At 30.6% G+C, this 16,810-nt stretch overlaps 1 protein-coding gene across 2 annotated transcripts; it reads left to right on the forward strand.

The window, feature by feature from the left end:
- Positions 1 to 2,942: 2,942 nt before the first annotated feature.
- Positions 2,943 to 10,488, forward strand: LOC101207235. Of its 2 annotated transcripts, XM_031887477.1 has the most exons (9): positions 2,943 to 3,176; positions 3,554 to 3,646; positions 5,246 to 5,356; positions 5,441 to 6,091; positions 7,016 to 7,095; positions 8,112 to 8,531; positions 8,633 to 8,716; positions 8,806 to 8,900; positions 10,032 to 10,488. In XM_031887477.1, the coding sequence occupies exons 2-9, from the start codon at positions 3,637 to 3,639 to the stop codon at positions 10,099 to 10,101; spliced, it is 1,521 nt and encodes a 506-aa protein (XP_031743337.1). In that variant the 5' UTR covers positions 2,943 to 3,176; positions 3,554 to 3,636; the 3' UTR covers positions 10,102 to 10,488. The 2 variants fall into 2 exon arrangements, with proteins under 2 accessions (XP_031743337.1, XP_004140200.1); XM_004140152.3 differs by lacking the exon at positions 2,943 to 3,176 and having other exon boundaries at positions 3,200 to 3,646.
- Positions 10,489 to 16,810: the final 6,322 nt, after the last annotated feature.

The raw sequence follows: 16,810 nt of genomic DNA on the forward strand, positions 1-16,810 counted from the left end.
TCACGGACGGTAGCTCCAGATCTGAGAAATAAAAAAAAGGATTAAATTTTATGTAGAGACGAGGTTCAGTGTTCACGTTCCCCTATATCACTTCAAATCACCCCTACATTCTCCTCAAACTCCTCCTCTCTTTTCTATATTCCCTTCTCTTTCTTTCTTTCTTTTTAATTTTTGTGAAACCATCGATTACTACTTCATTTCACTTCCAGAAATATTTGATGGCCCCACGCCTGTGAATTCCACTCGTTGTCAAAGCCCACTAATGAGCCCGTTTACTAATGCCATGGACCCAATCTACGTATTAAATGGGCCGCGTGTATTCTTGGGCTGTGTCCTCCTCTTACAAAATGGGCCCCTTTTACTGATACAAAATCCCAGTAATACGCTCTCTCAAATTTTATTTTTGGTGTTTGACATGTACTATTGGTTCATTTCGGTTTTAATTGATTATAGAATTTAATAATAAAAAATCTAAAACCAAACTGATTAGTATTTTATTTCCTCTATACACAAATGAACCTATCCAATTTTCCTACTACAAAACTAAATCGAACCTATTAATTTATTTGGAGTTGGTTTAGAGTATTTTAGTTGCACTCCTACCTAACATCATAATATCATACACGCCATATAGTTTGTTTCTATCAAATACTAAATGACGATAGATCTCATAATAATTGTAAAAATATGTTGGAGTGACGAACAATAAATACTATGTTTATTTCTACAACTATTTTAGAAAGTGAATGTATAAAGTTATCTATTTGATATCAGATCTTTTTTCTTTGACTAAATTTGAAAATCATTCTTCAAATATGTGTTATCAAAATAAAATGGACGATATAATCATAACTCAACTAACATTAAATACGTAATCTTCCACAGAGTGGATAGAAAGAAGGATGGTCCGTTTTGGACTGTGGCAGATTTTTCAAACTTTTATCGATGGGCTCGCTTCAACTTGTTTACGTCCGAGAAAAGCCATTAGAAAGTCCAATGGACAATGATTAGTTGGGCCCGGTTTATAATTACGGGCATTAATGTCTGGCCCAAATTGGAAATTGATAAATCTACGAAAATGGTTCCGTTTATAAACCTCATATTGTATTTGCACAATAGTTCCTACATTCACGAGAATTACAATTACGTTTTCAAATACCAGAAAGTACGAGGGTATTGGAAAACACTACCGCTAATGTGGTAGTTAGTTAAATATATATCTTAACGGGTTAAGTTGTGTTTATACTAGCAGTTAACTTATTTCACTTTTGTTTTAAATGTGTGTATGCATACTTCATTAAAGTTTAGTGCAAATATGTTAGGTTGTTGTGTTATAATTGTACGACGCCAACTTTGGTTGTGAGCTAATTAGTAATTAGATACAATTTTCCGATTGAATTGACCTTTTGGAAATATAATTTCAATACAAAGGACCAGATGAAGTAGTTGGGACGATTCAATAATATTATTGCTTCAATTCGTAATTTCTAGTTGGATAAATCTTAGGGATGAAATAGTAAATTACAATTCATTGGTTGATTGTATCATTAACGGTGAATCCACTGACTTCTACCACTTTTGTTATTGTTGTCGGGTTAGTCGTCGAACTTGATAAAATATTATTTTAATTTTTATACTTTAGCTTTGGTTATATTTTCGTCCTCGTACGGTTTCAAAACCCTAAAGTTATTTTGTATAGTTTATTGTTATGATAAAAGATTATATGTAGTATTTAAAGTATACAAACAAATGTTGTAAAATTGAAAGTATAAGATGTAATCAAACTAAAAATGCAAAGACTTTAATAATATATTAATCAAGACTATACTATCACAAAATATTAAAGAAATGGACTCCACCACGTTGTTAAACCATAAACCAAACAGTAACATTATTTTAACTTTTATTATCAATCTCAAAGTTAGAGTTTGATTATTCATCTTTTTTATACTAAAAAATAAACAACATAATACTTATCTTCCATGATACTATCCAAAGAACATACTAAATGATCTATTAAAACAATCAAATAGCAGACCTACTTTGCTCGTAACACATTCACACGTTATTTTTATAAATAAAATAAATATTGGATATTTCATTTCGATTTTTATTACAGGCTTTTAGGGTTAACTCAATGCTACATTTGTCGAAAGCACAATTTGATTGATATAATAACGTATTAACAACTGCGATATTTTTAATTTAAACTGTCCTACCACAGTTAAATGAAATAAAGTCGTTGGTCACAATTAAACTGTACAATCGATATTGAAGAGTATATTAAACCCACGTGTTAAAAAAAAGACATTTAAGTAACAATTTTATATAGAATCTCATTTTTCAAGGCTGACATTAAACCAATAGATTTTCATATATTTTAGCATAATTCAAAAATTAACTTATATCCTCCCAATTCAAATGTATCAATTTAAAATTCAAACTAATAATTACTATCTAAATCGTGAAAAATTCATAAGTGGCATAATTTATGATTCTATTATGGAAAAAATCATATTTGTAATTAATTAAATCTTTCTACTTTTCATAAATAAACCTATTTATAGTCGTATAAAGAAATGCATCAATGTTTTGGAATTAAAGTACAAATGATATTTTAAAGATAATTACAATGAATAGTCTAAACTGATTGAATTATAGAAATACAAAAATTTAATGGATTCAAATTATAAATTCCACTCTAACCAATTGTAGAATGCGATATAAACTTCTATATTTATGAAAGTTTAACATCGAATTGACACAACTGCTAAAACAAAAGGATATACTTCGAAAAAGGTATAACACCTTTTTTTTTGTAAAAGTTCTACATCTTGACATTGACCATCGAAAATATGGATAAAAGAACGAAACTTTGGATCTACTAAAATTTTGAAAATATTATGTCATATGTGCACTATTGATTGTACAGTTTGAGAGAGCAGAAAAATGGAAGAAAAAGGGTTAAAGAAAACGAAAAATATGAATCCACAACTGAAAAGAATGCACTAGAGAAACTAAAATTAAAGGTTTTTGAATTTGAAGATGAGGCACTGTGATGAGAAGAAAAGACGAGGAGACAGCCCAAAGAAAGAGGAAAATCCAGCCCAAATAGATGAATTTTGGAAGAAACTGGGAATTTGGAATTGGATGTGCTTGAAGAAAAAGGAGGGGGGGTGGGATATATATTATCGTCACTATTTTTTTTTTCCTTTAAAAAATTTGCTTTGTTTTGCTGAAGATACTCGTACGAATCACATTGGAGGAAGATATACATGACAAAAGACCCGAAATTGGATTTAATTCTAAGCAAAAGAAAAAATTTAGCTGTAAATAGTTATTGCAACAACAAACCCCATACGCAAATTCCAAAGAGAAATTCTTCCTTTTGCCTGTCTCTTCACCTTCATCCTAAAATTTCCCATTTTTCTATTTGGGTTTTGTTTTAATTATGTGTTAATTAACCAAAAACAGGAAATTTATGCAACCCATCTCACATTGTCTTATGCTTCAATCTTCTTAACAAGATGGGTTTCTCTTTTTGGGTCAATAGATGCCAAAACGTAGCAGTAGGAGGACAGAGTAGAGGAGAGAGACAGGGGTGGATGAGATAAGCAATCGAAGAATTTTTTCGCCATGGAAGAAGGTATTTCTTCTTCTTCTTCTTCTTCTTCTTCTCAGATCGTTCTAATCGTTGGTTCGGTTCTGTTTTCGTTTCTTCATTGTGGGTTTCTTCTTGTTTTGTTTCACAACCCTGGAATTGGATTTGGTTTTGTTTTGGGGTTGGGATGTTTCATTTTGTTTGCTTGGGCTGAAGTTTTCTTCTGCAATGGCAAAATGGGTGTTTGGTTAACAATAGAACTGAGTTGAACAGATGATTTTACATGCTTGCTTTTCTTGATGTTTGATTCTTTCTTTTTTCTCTTTTGGGTTTTGTTTGTCGTTTTCATCAGTTCTAAGAGACGGTTGCTTTTAGGGATGTATCCATCCGTGGGTACATAATTTTGGTTCTGTGGCAATAGTTTGAGTTTGCTGCTTTGTTTCGTCTGGAACTTAGTCTTGGTTGGATAAATCGGACGAACAGCCAAATAGAAAATCGATTTTGTGGTGGGTTGATTTATTTACATTCAAATGCTTTGTGTTGTCCTGCAAGAAGCTTGGCTAAGGAGGGATCAATCCCGTTTGACTCCCTTTTTCTCTTTTGGGTTTTGTTTTCCGTTTTTAGAAGTTTTAATAGTTGGTTACTTTAGACATTTTGTAGTTTCATAACTTTGATTCCATGGTAATGGAAGTATCAACTGAGTTTAGAAACTTAGAATACATTTGATCAATTGAACGAACAACCAAACAGACAGTTGCTTAATGTTGTCCTGCCAGAAGCCTGGCTAGGTGTGGTTATGGTGGTCACTGAGGCAAAATATTTCTTTCCCATCAGATTGCATGGAAGAACATCTAATCAGTTCTCATTCTCCTTTATCCTTTTTATTTAGTTACAAAGGGTGCATGTACATCTCAATTGCCTCTCTTTGATTCTTATAAGTATTGCATTTTTTATCTTTACCTTTCGTTTCTGAGTCGTGAGTGTTGGGATATATGATTCATCAATTATTGGAATTAGCCAAAAAATTGAGTTGAATATCTATTGTCTGTTCACAGCTCCTTGCCCCTAGGCTATTACTTCCTCCTTTCTAATATATTTTCAGTTTCCAGAAAAGAAAAAAAAGAAAGCTATTCAGTGGCAAATGGACGATAATTTTCATGCTCACAGCATGAAGGTGTTGGCTATGCCCAGGTTTCCATTGTTTCAAATTCTCCCACTGACACTTACATGTCCTTTCATTGAAGTCAATGAAGGTCAATTGATTGTACCTCATGAATCAAACATACAAATGATGTATATTTGACATTTGCTACAATCATACAAAGACATGTTATTATGTGTTAATTGTAATGACATCTTTATATTTTATTCAAAATGGTAAGTGTATCTCGAGTATGAAATTATGGTGTTTGCACAGGCTTATTGCTTTAATGTTGTATGATCCCACATTCATCTATTATCGATGTCTAAGGAAATAAAAACATTTAAATCTTTGATGCTTTGATGTTTATACATGGTCTATATGATTCTTCAACTCTAGCTGTGGCTTGTTTGTAGATTTCCACTGTATGAACTTGGAACCATGCATGACCATCACTTCTATGACCGATTTTTAGCGATTTATTGTTTTTTTCTTGAACTCAGAGTTGGGTACTGCTATGCATTCAGAGGAGAACAAAGATTCTACCGAGAAGAACAAGAAACGAAAGCTCAAGACACCTTCTCAGTTGGTTGCTTTAGAGAAGTTCTATAATGGTAAGAGTACATTCTCTTGTCAACTCGTCCTATAGATTCTTTGTTCTTCCTTTAATCTGATAAAGTTTATAATGCCCATTCCAGAACACAAGTATCCTACAGAGGAAATGAAATCACAGCTCTCAGAGGAGCTAGGTTTGACTGAAAAGCAAATATCTGGATGGTTTTGCCACAGAAGATTAAAAGACAAAAGATTTTGTGATACATATACTAGTGTACGACAGGATCGTTCAAGTGGTGTCATTCAAGATCATGGCAGTGGGCTTGCACAAGATTCATGTGGTAGCACGAAAAATGGAGACTATTGGCATATTGATCCACGTGAAGTTGAAAGCCAAAAGCCCTATGGTCATGAACTAGCTACAGACAACGTCCTTGAGCGTAGGAGTCAATATACAGAAAATGTTAGTAATATGGAAAATACATCTTCGGAAAGCAGTTCTTCTTTAAAAGATAGGTTATTATCTCAAAGTGAGAATCCATACGATACAGAAGTTTCTCGGTATTTAACACACGAGGGTGCTATTCCACCATCAAATCCAAAGGCTTTAAGCTCTCTGCGATATAAACCATCTGGCTATTTAAAAGTGAAGGGTGAAGTTGAAAATGCTGCTATTACTGCTGTTAAGAGACAGTTAGGTGTGCAATATCGGGAGGATGGTCCACCTCTTGGTGTCGAATTCCAGCCACTTCCTCCTGGTGCATTTGAGTCCCCTGCTAAAGGTCCAAGCCATGGTAAACATTAAAATGTATTTTATTGTATGTTCCTAGTTTCTGTCAGTAGTCTTTTTCTTATGGCACATGAGTTTGCACTTGTAAATGAAAATGTTTTTACTTTGTTATGCTCAATAAAAATTGTATTTACTATTTTATGCACTTGAATAATATTAATTGGTTCACCATTATTAAGGTTTTTCTTTCCCCTTTCTTCCCATTTTTTCTCCCCTTTATTCTGAATTAGTATTATCATTAGTGAAACTGGTCATCGATGATAGGCTTCTAAATTCTGATGATAGATGGAGTAAAAAAAACTTCAATAAGATTAGTTTGCGATTGATAAAGTGTGGATGCCCCTTTTTTTATTCTAGGGATTGCTGAAGATTTAAAATCTAAAGAACAGACATTTGTGAGGCATGCTATCAACTTGAAACCTTGTCCCTGTCATGGAAAAGCAAAATATAGATAAATTCAAGTGAATTGAAAATTACATAACGAGTCCACTTTTACCTTTCCTTCTTTCCTTTTTTTGTGTGTGTGTGGTGATGGGACTCAAGATGATTCTATAGTGAGACACTAAGAATAATCAGTATCACAGATTCAGTGACATTGTAATCAATTCAGTTCTCCTACGCAGGATGGTGGGTACTGGTTGGAGGATATCATAGATAGAAATAGGAAGAGGGTGTAGAATCAGAAGATAGTAGAATATTAGGTAATATTTAAACTTTAAAGTAATAATCATGGATTTTACTGAACACAATGTCATAAACTTACAGTGCGTCTGTCAGTAGAGATGACTCTTAGTTTAAGCGTTTCATCCAATGCAGAATCTGTCATGCATCAGAATATTATTTTCTTCTGTATTTTACCTCCTATGATTTTTATCTCTGTTACATCAAACTTTCATTCAGCATCATTTTTTCTATGGATACTCAACAGATTCATACTATGTTGGAAATCCGCTACTTCCTCGTTCTCCAGACATATTGACATTGAAGAAACAAAGAGCTGTTGGCTCTGTAAGTGAACCTTGATTAGCTTTCTTAATATGTTGTTTTATTATGGGTTTTTTATTTGATACGGCTCTAATGTTAAGAGTTAAAAGATGGTATCGAATTTGATAATCTATTTGATTTGATCTGTGTGGAACTCAGAGGCTTTGTTTTATGCTGCTATTTCGCATTCCTATCTCCTCTAGTTCCTCCCAAATATTTCTTTTATATGCTTTTATTTTAGGATCACTGACAACTGTGCAATCAATTTAATAAGCCATAGATATATGTACATGCTTGTACACACATTGGTGTTCTTGCTGAATCTGGATATATTTCTTTTATATGCTTTTATTTTAGGATCACTGACAACCGTGCAATCAATTTAATAAGCCATAGATATATGTACATGCCTGTACACACATTGGTGTTCTTGCTGAATCTGGATCTTTCATTCGTGTATTTTGAAGTGAAGATAATGAATTTTTTCTTCATCTGTGAGTGCGGAGAAGTTACAGTGTTGGTCACTTCCAAGAGGGAAATTCCCACAACCTTCATTGGTTACAAGTTGTGACAGTTGTTGGAGAAACATTCAAGGCCCCAAGTTAGAAGAATCAAGGCATACACTTGGAGAAACTTGAGAGTTGAAATAACTCTCATTTATGTAGTTATTCTGCTAGCTTTAAAGGGTGTCCTTTTCAAGTTTCATATTTTGACAGCATAGTTTGCAAGGAAGAAAACACAAATGAGGAAAAACAATGATGTTCTTATTAATTGATGAATAGAGTTTACTCTCTCTTGTGCTTTTATTTAGACATGCAACACTTATTACCATCAATGACGAAATACTAGTATTTTAGTGCTTCAATATGAAGTTTGAAATTCTGCTCCAGTTTAAAATCATACTTTAACATTGCACTTGAGATGATTTTGATCTTTCATGATTACCTGTGATCTGTTATCAAAGATTATCATGAAATAAAAAGATTTAAAAGATGGTAGTTTCTCCTAATTTTTTCTTGCTCTTTTTGATTGCTCCACAGAGGTATGAAGTGCACAGTTCAAATATGAGTTCTCAGGACTCATATAGGGAGGAGGCTGCTCCCACCGGCACTACATGTAGACCTGAGAGTCAGGAAAAGAATTCTGTTTACCAGTTAAAGAAAGGTTCCAACTATTACAACAAAACCGATACTTTTCCCCGCCAGAACTCTCCCTTGAATGTGTATGAGGAATCTGGTGGGTTGACATTTTCAAGTAGTAGTAAAAGAGATCACAAAATGAACCCCAGCTATAACTTTCCTAGAAGCAGATCTGATTCTGTTTCCAACAATCATGGCTCCTATTCTTCAAAAATTGTTAGTGAACCAACAGAGATGCAGTTACATAACCACGGTAGTGTAGCCTCAAGGAGTTTTTATAGGAGTGGCTATTTGGACTATAATCCTAAAAAGATGCCAAAGGTTTGTACTTCATACCTTTTTATTGTATGTTCTCGAATTATTTTCCCCCAAGGATCAACTTTGATATTTTTCATTTTTTTAATCCTCTTGTGCTTGTTTAGGAAATGTTCAGCGGAGAAGAAAAGGCTATAAATGAAAGTAGTGATCCAGTTAGAGGGAAGATCCCACCAACAAATGAATTGGCTGTGAGTTCAAGCGGTTTCATGTTCTGCATAATGTTTTAATTTGTGGTATTGTGGTTTGTTGCTTACACTTTCCCTATTCGTATATCAAGGTTGTGAATCGATGTCAGCTGGATTTTCCTCGGTCAGACTATGCAGCAAAAGCGTCCTTTTCTGAAAAACCAGGGCGGAAAAATCTTACTAGAAGGTCAGCTCAAATAACTGTTGTTAGTAGCAGGCAAACTATTGTGCATTTGTAGTATCTGCAAATGTTTCTCGTTTATACTGTCCTTGTTTGAGGCTTTTATGACCCAATCCCTAATTTATTGAGTATCGAAAAATCATCTTGATGATGGTTTGATCAATTTTTTGTTGCTAGTGGTCAGAAAATTTCTTTTCTGGAATAGGGAAGTTTTTCATTGAATGGGAATACATACTGTAGAAGGTGAAGACAAGGTATCATCCCATGTGCTTGTGACTTTATAAAGAGGAGTTCCAATTGGTGTAAGTTAATAAAATTAAAACTAGAAAGAAAAAGAAAAAAACAAAGACATTACCATCTTTGATCTGGTTTCTCTCATAGCAAGGCATCAGAACATACTCCCAAACCGTCTTAGCCATTGTTAAAATTTATTCTAGACGGTTGTTAGCCTATTCAGATAAGCATGAAATAGAGACCAAAACAACCTGGACCAGTGCTCTAGCAATAAGAATAGTTGTTTGGATCCTGTTATCTGGTGTTTGAACTCCTTAGAACTAAGGACCGCATGGATAATTTATATCTTTTCAGGGCCTCACCATTTTCAAATGGATTTGGTGGCACACTTTGCGAGTTTTTATCTTGAATTAATGAGTGACAAAAAGTCTTAAAAAAATAGCATCTAGATTTTCCTAAACCCCAGGTCCCAAACAATCGAATCTCTTTGGAAAGTTGGGAAGCTTTTGTTGCCAACCTGTTGCATGTGACCTTCCTTAAGATCCACTTTGAAGTGTCATATATAGAACAGGCAAACAACTAGATCCACCTCAGAGTGCTTTTATCTTTCTGTTTTGACCAAGGGTGCAAAGTTGTTTATTTGAAGTTTGTTGATAAATGTGCAAAACAGAGAAAGAAAGAAAGAGGGAGTTTCTTAATAAATGTGCAAACTTCAACACTATTGAAGAAGTTGGTGGAGTTGAGTTAACACCGACTTGACTTGTGAAGTTGGTGGGCCAAACACTTAGATAATGTGGTTTAAATTGCTGCATAATACATATATTTCCTGTACTGTAGCATTGATTGCATCTCCTTGAAGATTCTCAATGAACTAAATATTAACAAAGAACACATGTCATGTAGGCCTATAACGGAGATGCCGTACAGCTTCACCGTTGACGAAGCTGAAGATACCAGTTCGTCGTTGGATTGAGCAATGGTAGAAGTTCTGCGATATCTCGGAAATAGAGTACATAAATTGGAATTATTGTAAATTGGGTAGTAATATTAGTGAGTTGCAGCAAACTTTAGGCAGATTCTGGCTGTCAGGTTCTCTCCCTCTCCCCCTCCTCTCTTGTGTATACGTACAAAGCCTCCATTTATAACCGTCTTTCCAACTAAAATTCTACAAGGTGAAGTCTATCTTCTATCTTCTCCTTTTTGTTTCTGTCTATGGATGATGGATTTCCTATCGGAATCCCGGTCATGTCGATTCGTACTTCTGTAATTTTGTTTGATTGACAAAGAAGCATCGACAATGTATTATAACTTCACCGTCCATTTCCGATTCTATATTTTCGTTTTAAGGAACTGTTTTGAAGTCCTAACAACATGTTAGATCTCATATTTTAGCTATTCATTTGTTCTCCTTAAGGGGGTACTCATCACATGTCAACCCACACATGCATTTGTTAGATTTGTTATGTTTTTTTTTTTTGTATATTTGCTTGCCATATTATTTTATCATGTTATAACATATGTAGCAGAACATAGAGACCCCATTAATTATGAAAATAACTCACTTATATCCACCAAGAATTTGCTGAAGAATTTCTCAGCCACACATATATGTCTCTCTCTGAATTATGTTATGTTGTCTTTATATGGTTCTACTGATGATGCTGTTCTGAAACAATGCAAACCAAAACAGTCTAAAAAAAAAAAGCTTCAATCATCAAATTTGTTAGTACTTGGAACTGGAACTATCCCCTTCCGATCTCGATCATAATCATTAAACCATATGATTTTTCTTGTGAAAGTTGTCGTTGTGATTGTCCTATCTCTACATGTTCAAGCACATGAACTTCCCTTCAAACTTCGCCTCAATTCTTGCTATGTGTTGTTGTTTTCAATCAATCAAGAGAGATGTTTGTTGTCTCGAGTACGTTCTAACACGCAATCACATGAACCATTTATTACATTACCTCAGCTACAGGTAAAAAAGAAGAAGAGAAAAAAAGTTGAAGAGATGAATGAATTATGAACAAAATGGGATATTATATAAAAGGCAATGGCTTTTTAGAGGATCATGTGGGTGGGGGGTTGGCTTTGCAATTGGAGGGGCCAACCTAAGGCTTATTCCTTTCAATTTGTTTGATAAGCATATTTCATACAACAAAAGAAAGAAAAAAGGGGAACTGAGTGCTCAGTTTTACAATAAAACTAAGGAATTATTGAAACATGAGAAGAATCAAAGGCATTGAATGAATGGTGTGTCCATTGTCCAATGTTAGGGCTTCATTTACAGCTCAAAGATTTTAGAAATTAGAATTTTGAATTAAAATGTTTGGAGTTTTGGACCACTTATATTATAGAAAAAGGAACTTACAAAAATCACTTGTGCCCTCCATCACTCTCACACTTCACTTTTCTAAAAAGTGTACCCACCACCACCACCTTCTTCTTCTTCTTCCTCCTCCTCCTCCTCTCATTCTTTCTTTCCTTGTAATCATTTTTTTTATAACTTTTGCTGAACTCATTTGTAAAATTGGAAAATCGACGTGATTATGGTAAACTTGGAGAGTCTAGTTGTTATTATTGAAAGTTTGAGGGTTTACTTACCATTACCATATTATTTTCAGGGTTATTTTTAAATTTTATCTTTTTGTGAAAAAAAAATTGGTGGTAATAAGAATTTGGGTTTTAATTAAATAACATAATTATACTTCGTTATTTGTTTTAAGAATACTCTTATGCTCTAAAAGGTTACATTATTTCTTTTGAACTTTTATAAACGTTTTAAAAATATCTTTAGAGTTTGGATGAAAATTGATATATGAAATGATGTGTAGGTGACAAGAACGAAAGTTTGAACCATCATGTTGTTTTAGGAAACTTTTTGAAAAGTTAAGGGTATTTGTTATAATTTAACCAAAAAATTCAAACGAATAGTCTCTTTGTTTAAACTTGTTAGAGCTATGCTAAGGTAGACTTTTTTCTTTTTATCTTTTCATATTTTTTTTCTCTTACCATTCTCTTTAAACAAGTGAAAAGCACTTTTGAAATATCAAAATACTATTACAATATAAGAATTTCTTAAATTTGTTCAATTTTTTAGTATGTGTTTTAGAATGTTCGATTTTAATCTTCATTTTCTTGATAAATCTTAAATTTTAGTTCTTAAAAGTTATTTTCTTAAAATAATAATAGTAATTTTCATATTTGTAAATTATTTACAAAATTTAGAAAAACTAGGTAGACTAAAATTGAACCAATTTTAAAGTACAAAACTAAAAGAGACGTTTGCAAAAATAACAAAGAAATTACTATAATAGAACCCATATTACTACATTTTCTAAATTGCAAAAATAACAAATTTAAAAATGGATAGTTCTCTAATAGCTCTTTGATTTATCTAATGTCATATTTGCAATATGAAAAAAATAATGCTATGAACTGCTTTTTATTAATTTTTTTTGTCATTTGATGCAATTTCCCTAGCTAAAGATGTACTTTTTACATATAATTTTTTGTTACATAGTCAAAATTGATTTTGTAAATTTCAAAAGTGCTTTTCGTAAAAAAACTTTTTATAGGGCTATATTTTTTTAAATACAACAAAACAAACCGACATATTTACAAAATATAGAAAATATCACAATCTATTTACGATGATAAACAAAACTAAAGATAGTAAATCTTGACCTATCTTGATATATCAAAAATAGATTATAATATTTTTGTTGTATTTGTAAATATCTTTAAAAGTTTTATACTCAAAATAATTTCTCGAGTTTAAAAGTACTTTTACAAAATTTTAAAAAGCTTCAAAGGTATAGTATTATTGCTGTATATAACTTTTTTCCAAACTCACACTGCCATACAAAGTTTGTTAATCCCACACTCAATCAATGCATGAGTTGGTTGCTTCCAAATTCATTTCACAACCTTTTACTTTAAAGTATGAATGTCGATGTCGATATCTACGATAGAGTGCGATATATTTTGCTACATTTTGATTCTTTTTCTTCTCAACTTCGTTCATAAGATTTCTCATATTTATTCATTTTAATCACCAAACACTTATATGTTTTTCTAACACAAATTTTTATTTAACAATTATAAAGTTATATTTACTCGATATTAAATTTTCGTTGATATCTATATATTCGTCTACATTTTTATAGATTATTCAGAAAATTTTAACTAGAACCTCATTTTTTTACGGTTTTATGAAATCTTCATAAACAGATTTTACCTAACCGTTAAAATCTTTCTTTTAAAGTTAGAGAGACCAATTTTATAATTTAACTTTTACGATGCATGGATCATTCTATAATTTTAAAATTCAAAACCATTTTGTAACATTAATGACTAAGCACTCTAATTTAACCTATAAATATAAAAGAATTTAAATTGAAGTAAATAATAAGAAGGTGTTTGATGTTTTGGGACAAAGACGATGTAAGATTGTAATAATTACCTTATGTTATGGTAAGTATTATTTAAAAGTTTCAAATTAAAAATTTTCAACTAGATACATGTAGACAGTACTTTAAAATCGTCATTAGTTACAATATTTAATTTTTGCTATTCTACATCATCATTTCTTTTATTATTTTCTACAATGTTTGTTGTTTCATTCTCAAATTCAAATAGTTTCCACCTTAAATATAAATTATTCTAACCAAACTATAATAATTTAGGCTTATAACCCTTGTTTCAAACCTGCCCTAACTTATTAGAAAACAAGCAATACTCATTTCATTTTAAAATGCAGTTTTATATATATAAAAAGATTGTTTAAAATAAGTATAATGAATTTTGTCTTTTAGTGATTTTGTTACGTGGAATGTAAATAGTTTGTAAATTTTGTCTATTTTTTGAAAAAAAAAACCCTAAAAAATAGAATAATATATATAGGAGAACTTTTAAAAATAGTAGATTTTACAAAATATTTACAACATATAGCAAATTTTATCACTCATAGTCATTGATATGCTATAGTGATAGAAAACTTTCCGTGATAAAATCCAAAATTTTGTTTATAGCTTGTAAATATTTTAATTTATTTTATAAAAATCTAAAAGAAATTTTCTTAAGGATAATAAAAAATTCAAACTACTGCATTATTCCAAAACTTATTACACTTAATTTTAATTTTATCTGAAAGTGTAAATAATTTGTCGATTTGGACATTTTTGATAATTAATGTATAAAACTCGTTTATACATAATACATATATAAAAGAAGAAAAAAAAAGGAAATGAGAAAATGGAGATTGTTAGTTGGGCATGTGTCAAGGTCCAACCGACGAAGAATGGGAGAAAATGGAAAGTGCAAATGTCAACATCCAAAATTGACAAAATATCGTGCCCATTGTCACTTTATCATATCAACTTTCTTTCTTTTTCTCTTTAGTTAATATTTGAAAATATACGCTACTGGTCTTTGGATTTTCAACTATGTGTACGTTTAGTAATGGTGATGTTTCTAATTAACCAATTTTGTTTTGGAGTTTTCAAGATTAGGTTTTAAAACAACATTCAACTTAAAAAAGAAAAGCGACTCGATGGATGATGATTGAAATATTCTTGTTCCAATTTCTTTTATTTTCTTATACCATTTTGTTTTTAGTTAATAGCTCTTGAGGTTTGTTTCTTTTGATATAAACTCGGGTGGGAGATTTATGCTTAAAATCTTTTAGTCTTTATAGATGTCAGTTGAACTAAACTTTTGTGAACGATGGTGAAGTTTACATATTTTAGTAACACAATGTTTCAAAGGAAATGGAAGATTAAAAAACTTATGTCCAGATGAAACACAACTCAACTAACATAAATATGTATAGGGCTGGTTTAGGAAGTTAAAGGGTTTAATTTTTTTGTTCTTTGTACTGTTAATCTAAATTTTTTTGAATAAATCAAAATTATTTTTAATTAAGTGCATTAGTCATGATACGAGTAAATAATAAGATAATATTTTTATTAGTTAAAATATCTAATGATACATTAGTACATATTACCTTCATTTATTGTCGTGGCCTAAACAACTATTTAAAGTTGTTAATATTCCACGCGCGATAAATATTTTATAAATTAATAAAACAATATGTCAAATAATGTATAAATATATATATATATATATATATATATATATATATATATATATATATATATATATATATATATACTATGTCTCACAAAGTAGTAATAATTGAGAGTTAATGATATTGATAATGATGATAATTTGAGTTAAATGCTTTAAAAACTTTAGCATGATATATAATAAATAGTATTTTAATATATGCACCAACATTTATTTTCAAATGATTAACAACATTAAAATCCTAATTAAGGCATCATTATTCCGTTGAAATAATTTTTGTAAATGATAAAACGGTTTAAAATATTATAAAATATAGTAAATTTTTGTTAGTGATAATAGATCTAGTAGATATGAAATTCTGCTCTATTTTGCTATATTAAAAAGTATTATATATATATATATATATAGAAATTCTGCTCTATTTTGCTATATTAAAAAGTATTATATATATATATATAATTATGATATTATTTAATAATTAATTTTTGTTTGCATTAACTAACCCACTCCAAATTTTAGGTTTAGTATCTCATATATATATATATAATGTTAATGAATTATGATATTATTTAATAATTGATTTTTTTGCATTAACTAACCCACTCAAAATCTTAGGTTTAGTAGTGGTATATTGCTAAGATAAACGTAGCTCAAAAGTAATTGATATGACTTTCTATTATTGTGTTTGAAGGTTCAATCTTCTACCTACACTGTCAGTACTGAAAAAATAGTGGTCTAACATTACAATACCAAATTGAGATTAACTCGATTAATAATGTTAATTTTACTTGAAGGAAAATTACCACATTTTCTCATGTGAAACTTCAAGAATCAAACAACTAACTTTTGTATGAACGAATTAATTTAGACACGGTCATTTAACACTACTTTTGAAAATAGTTCATTTTATAAATTCAACACTCCAAGAGTTGACCCACACATAATTATCAATGCAATAACAATTTTCAATAGCAAACTTAATAGTGAATTTAAATTGATTCACTCGTACCAATTTAGAAATTTAATTGATAAATTATAAGTTACACAATATATTTAAAAACGAAATCTAACGGATTTGTAAATTGATACCGTTATGAAAGTTCATGTTTTAAATTGATACCACATTTAAAGTTAAAAATATTAATTGATATTTTTTATTTTATTCACGAATCACACATATATTATTCTATTGTCATTTTTTTAAATCATAAAATATCAAAATGCAAATATGAGCATAACTCAACTAATATAAAATTGCACTATCAATATCGATGTATATAAAAATATTAAAAAATGTTATTATATTTATCTATTCGAGTATAATTCAATTAGTTAAAAATAAACAATATTAATATTTTCTCTCCAAAAAGAAATAAGAAATTAAATATAAAACTATAAATTTTCATCCAAAAAAGTAAAGTAACAAAAGTAAATAGGTAACCATAATTTTAAAACTTTTAACTTAGCCTTTTATGGTAAATACATTTAGAAACTTTTTTTATAGATTATTTTAGTGAGTAAAACATAATTTAAGGATGGCCTATGACAACTAAAGTGAAAAAATTATTATTACTATTTTAGATTATAAGAACCCA

The sequence above is a fragment of the Cucumis sativus genome, chromosome 6 (assembly GCF_000004075.3).
Source record: "Cucumis sativus cultivar 9930 chromosome 6, Cucumber_9930_V3, whole genome shotgun sequence".
In the NCBI taxonomy this organism is placed as follows: domain Eukaryota; kingdom Viridiplantae; phylum Streptophyta; class Magnoliopsida; order Cucurbitales; family Cucurbitaceae; genus Cucumis; species Cucumis sativus.

Coding starts and splice junctions, on each gene's coding strand:
- LOC101207235 (XM_031887477.1), top strand. Junction 5,357..5,440: donor TTTAGAGAAGTTCTATAATG/GTAAGAGTACAT, acceptor TGCCCATTCCAG/AACACAAGTATCCTACAGAG. Junction 7,096..8,111: donor AACAAAGAGCTGTTGGCTCT/GTAAGTGAACCT, acceptor ATTGCTCCACAG/AGGTATGAAGTGCACAGTTC.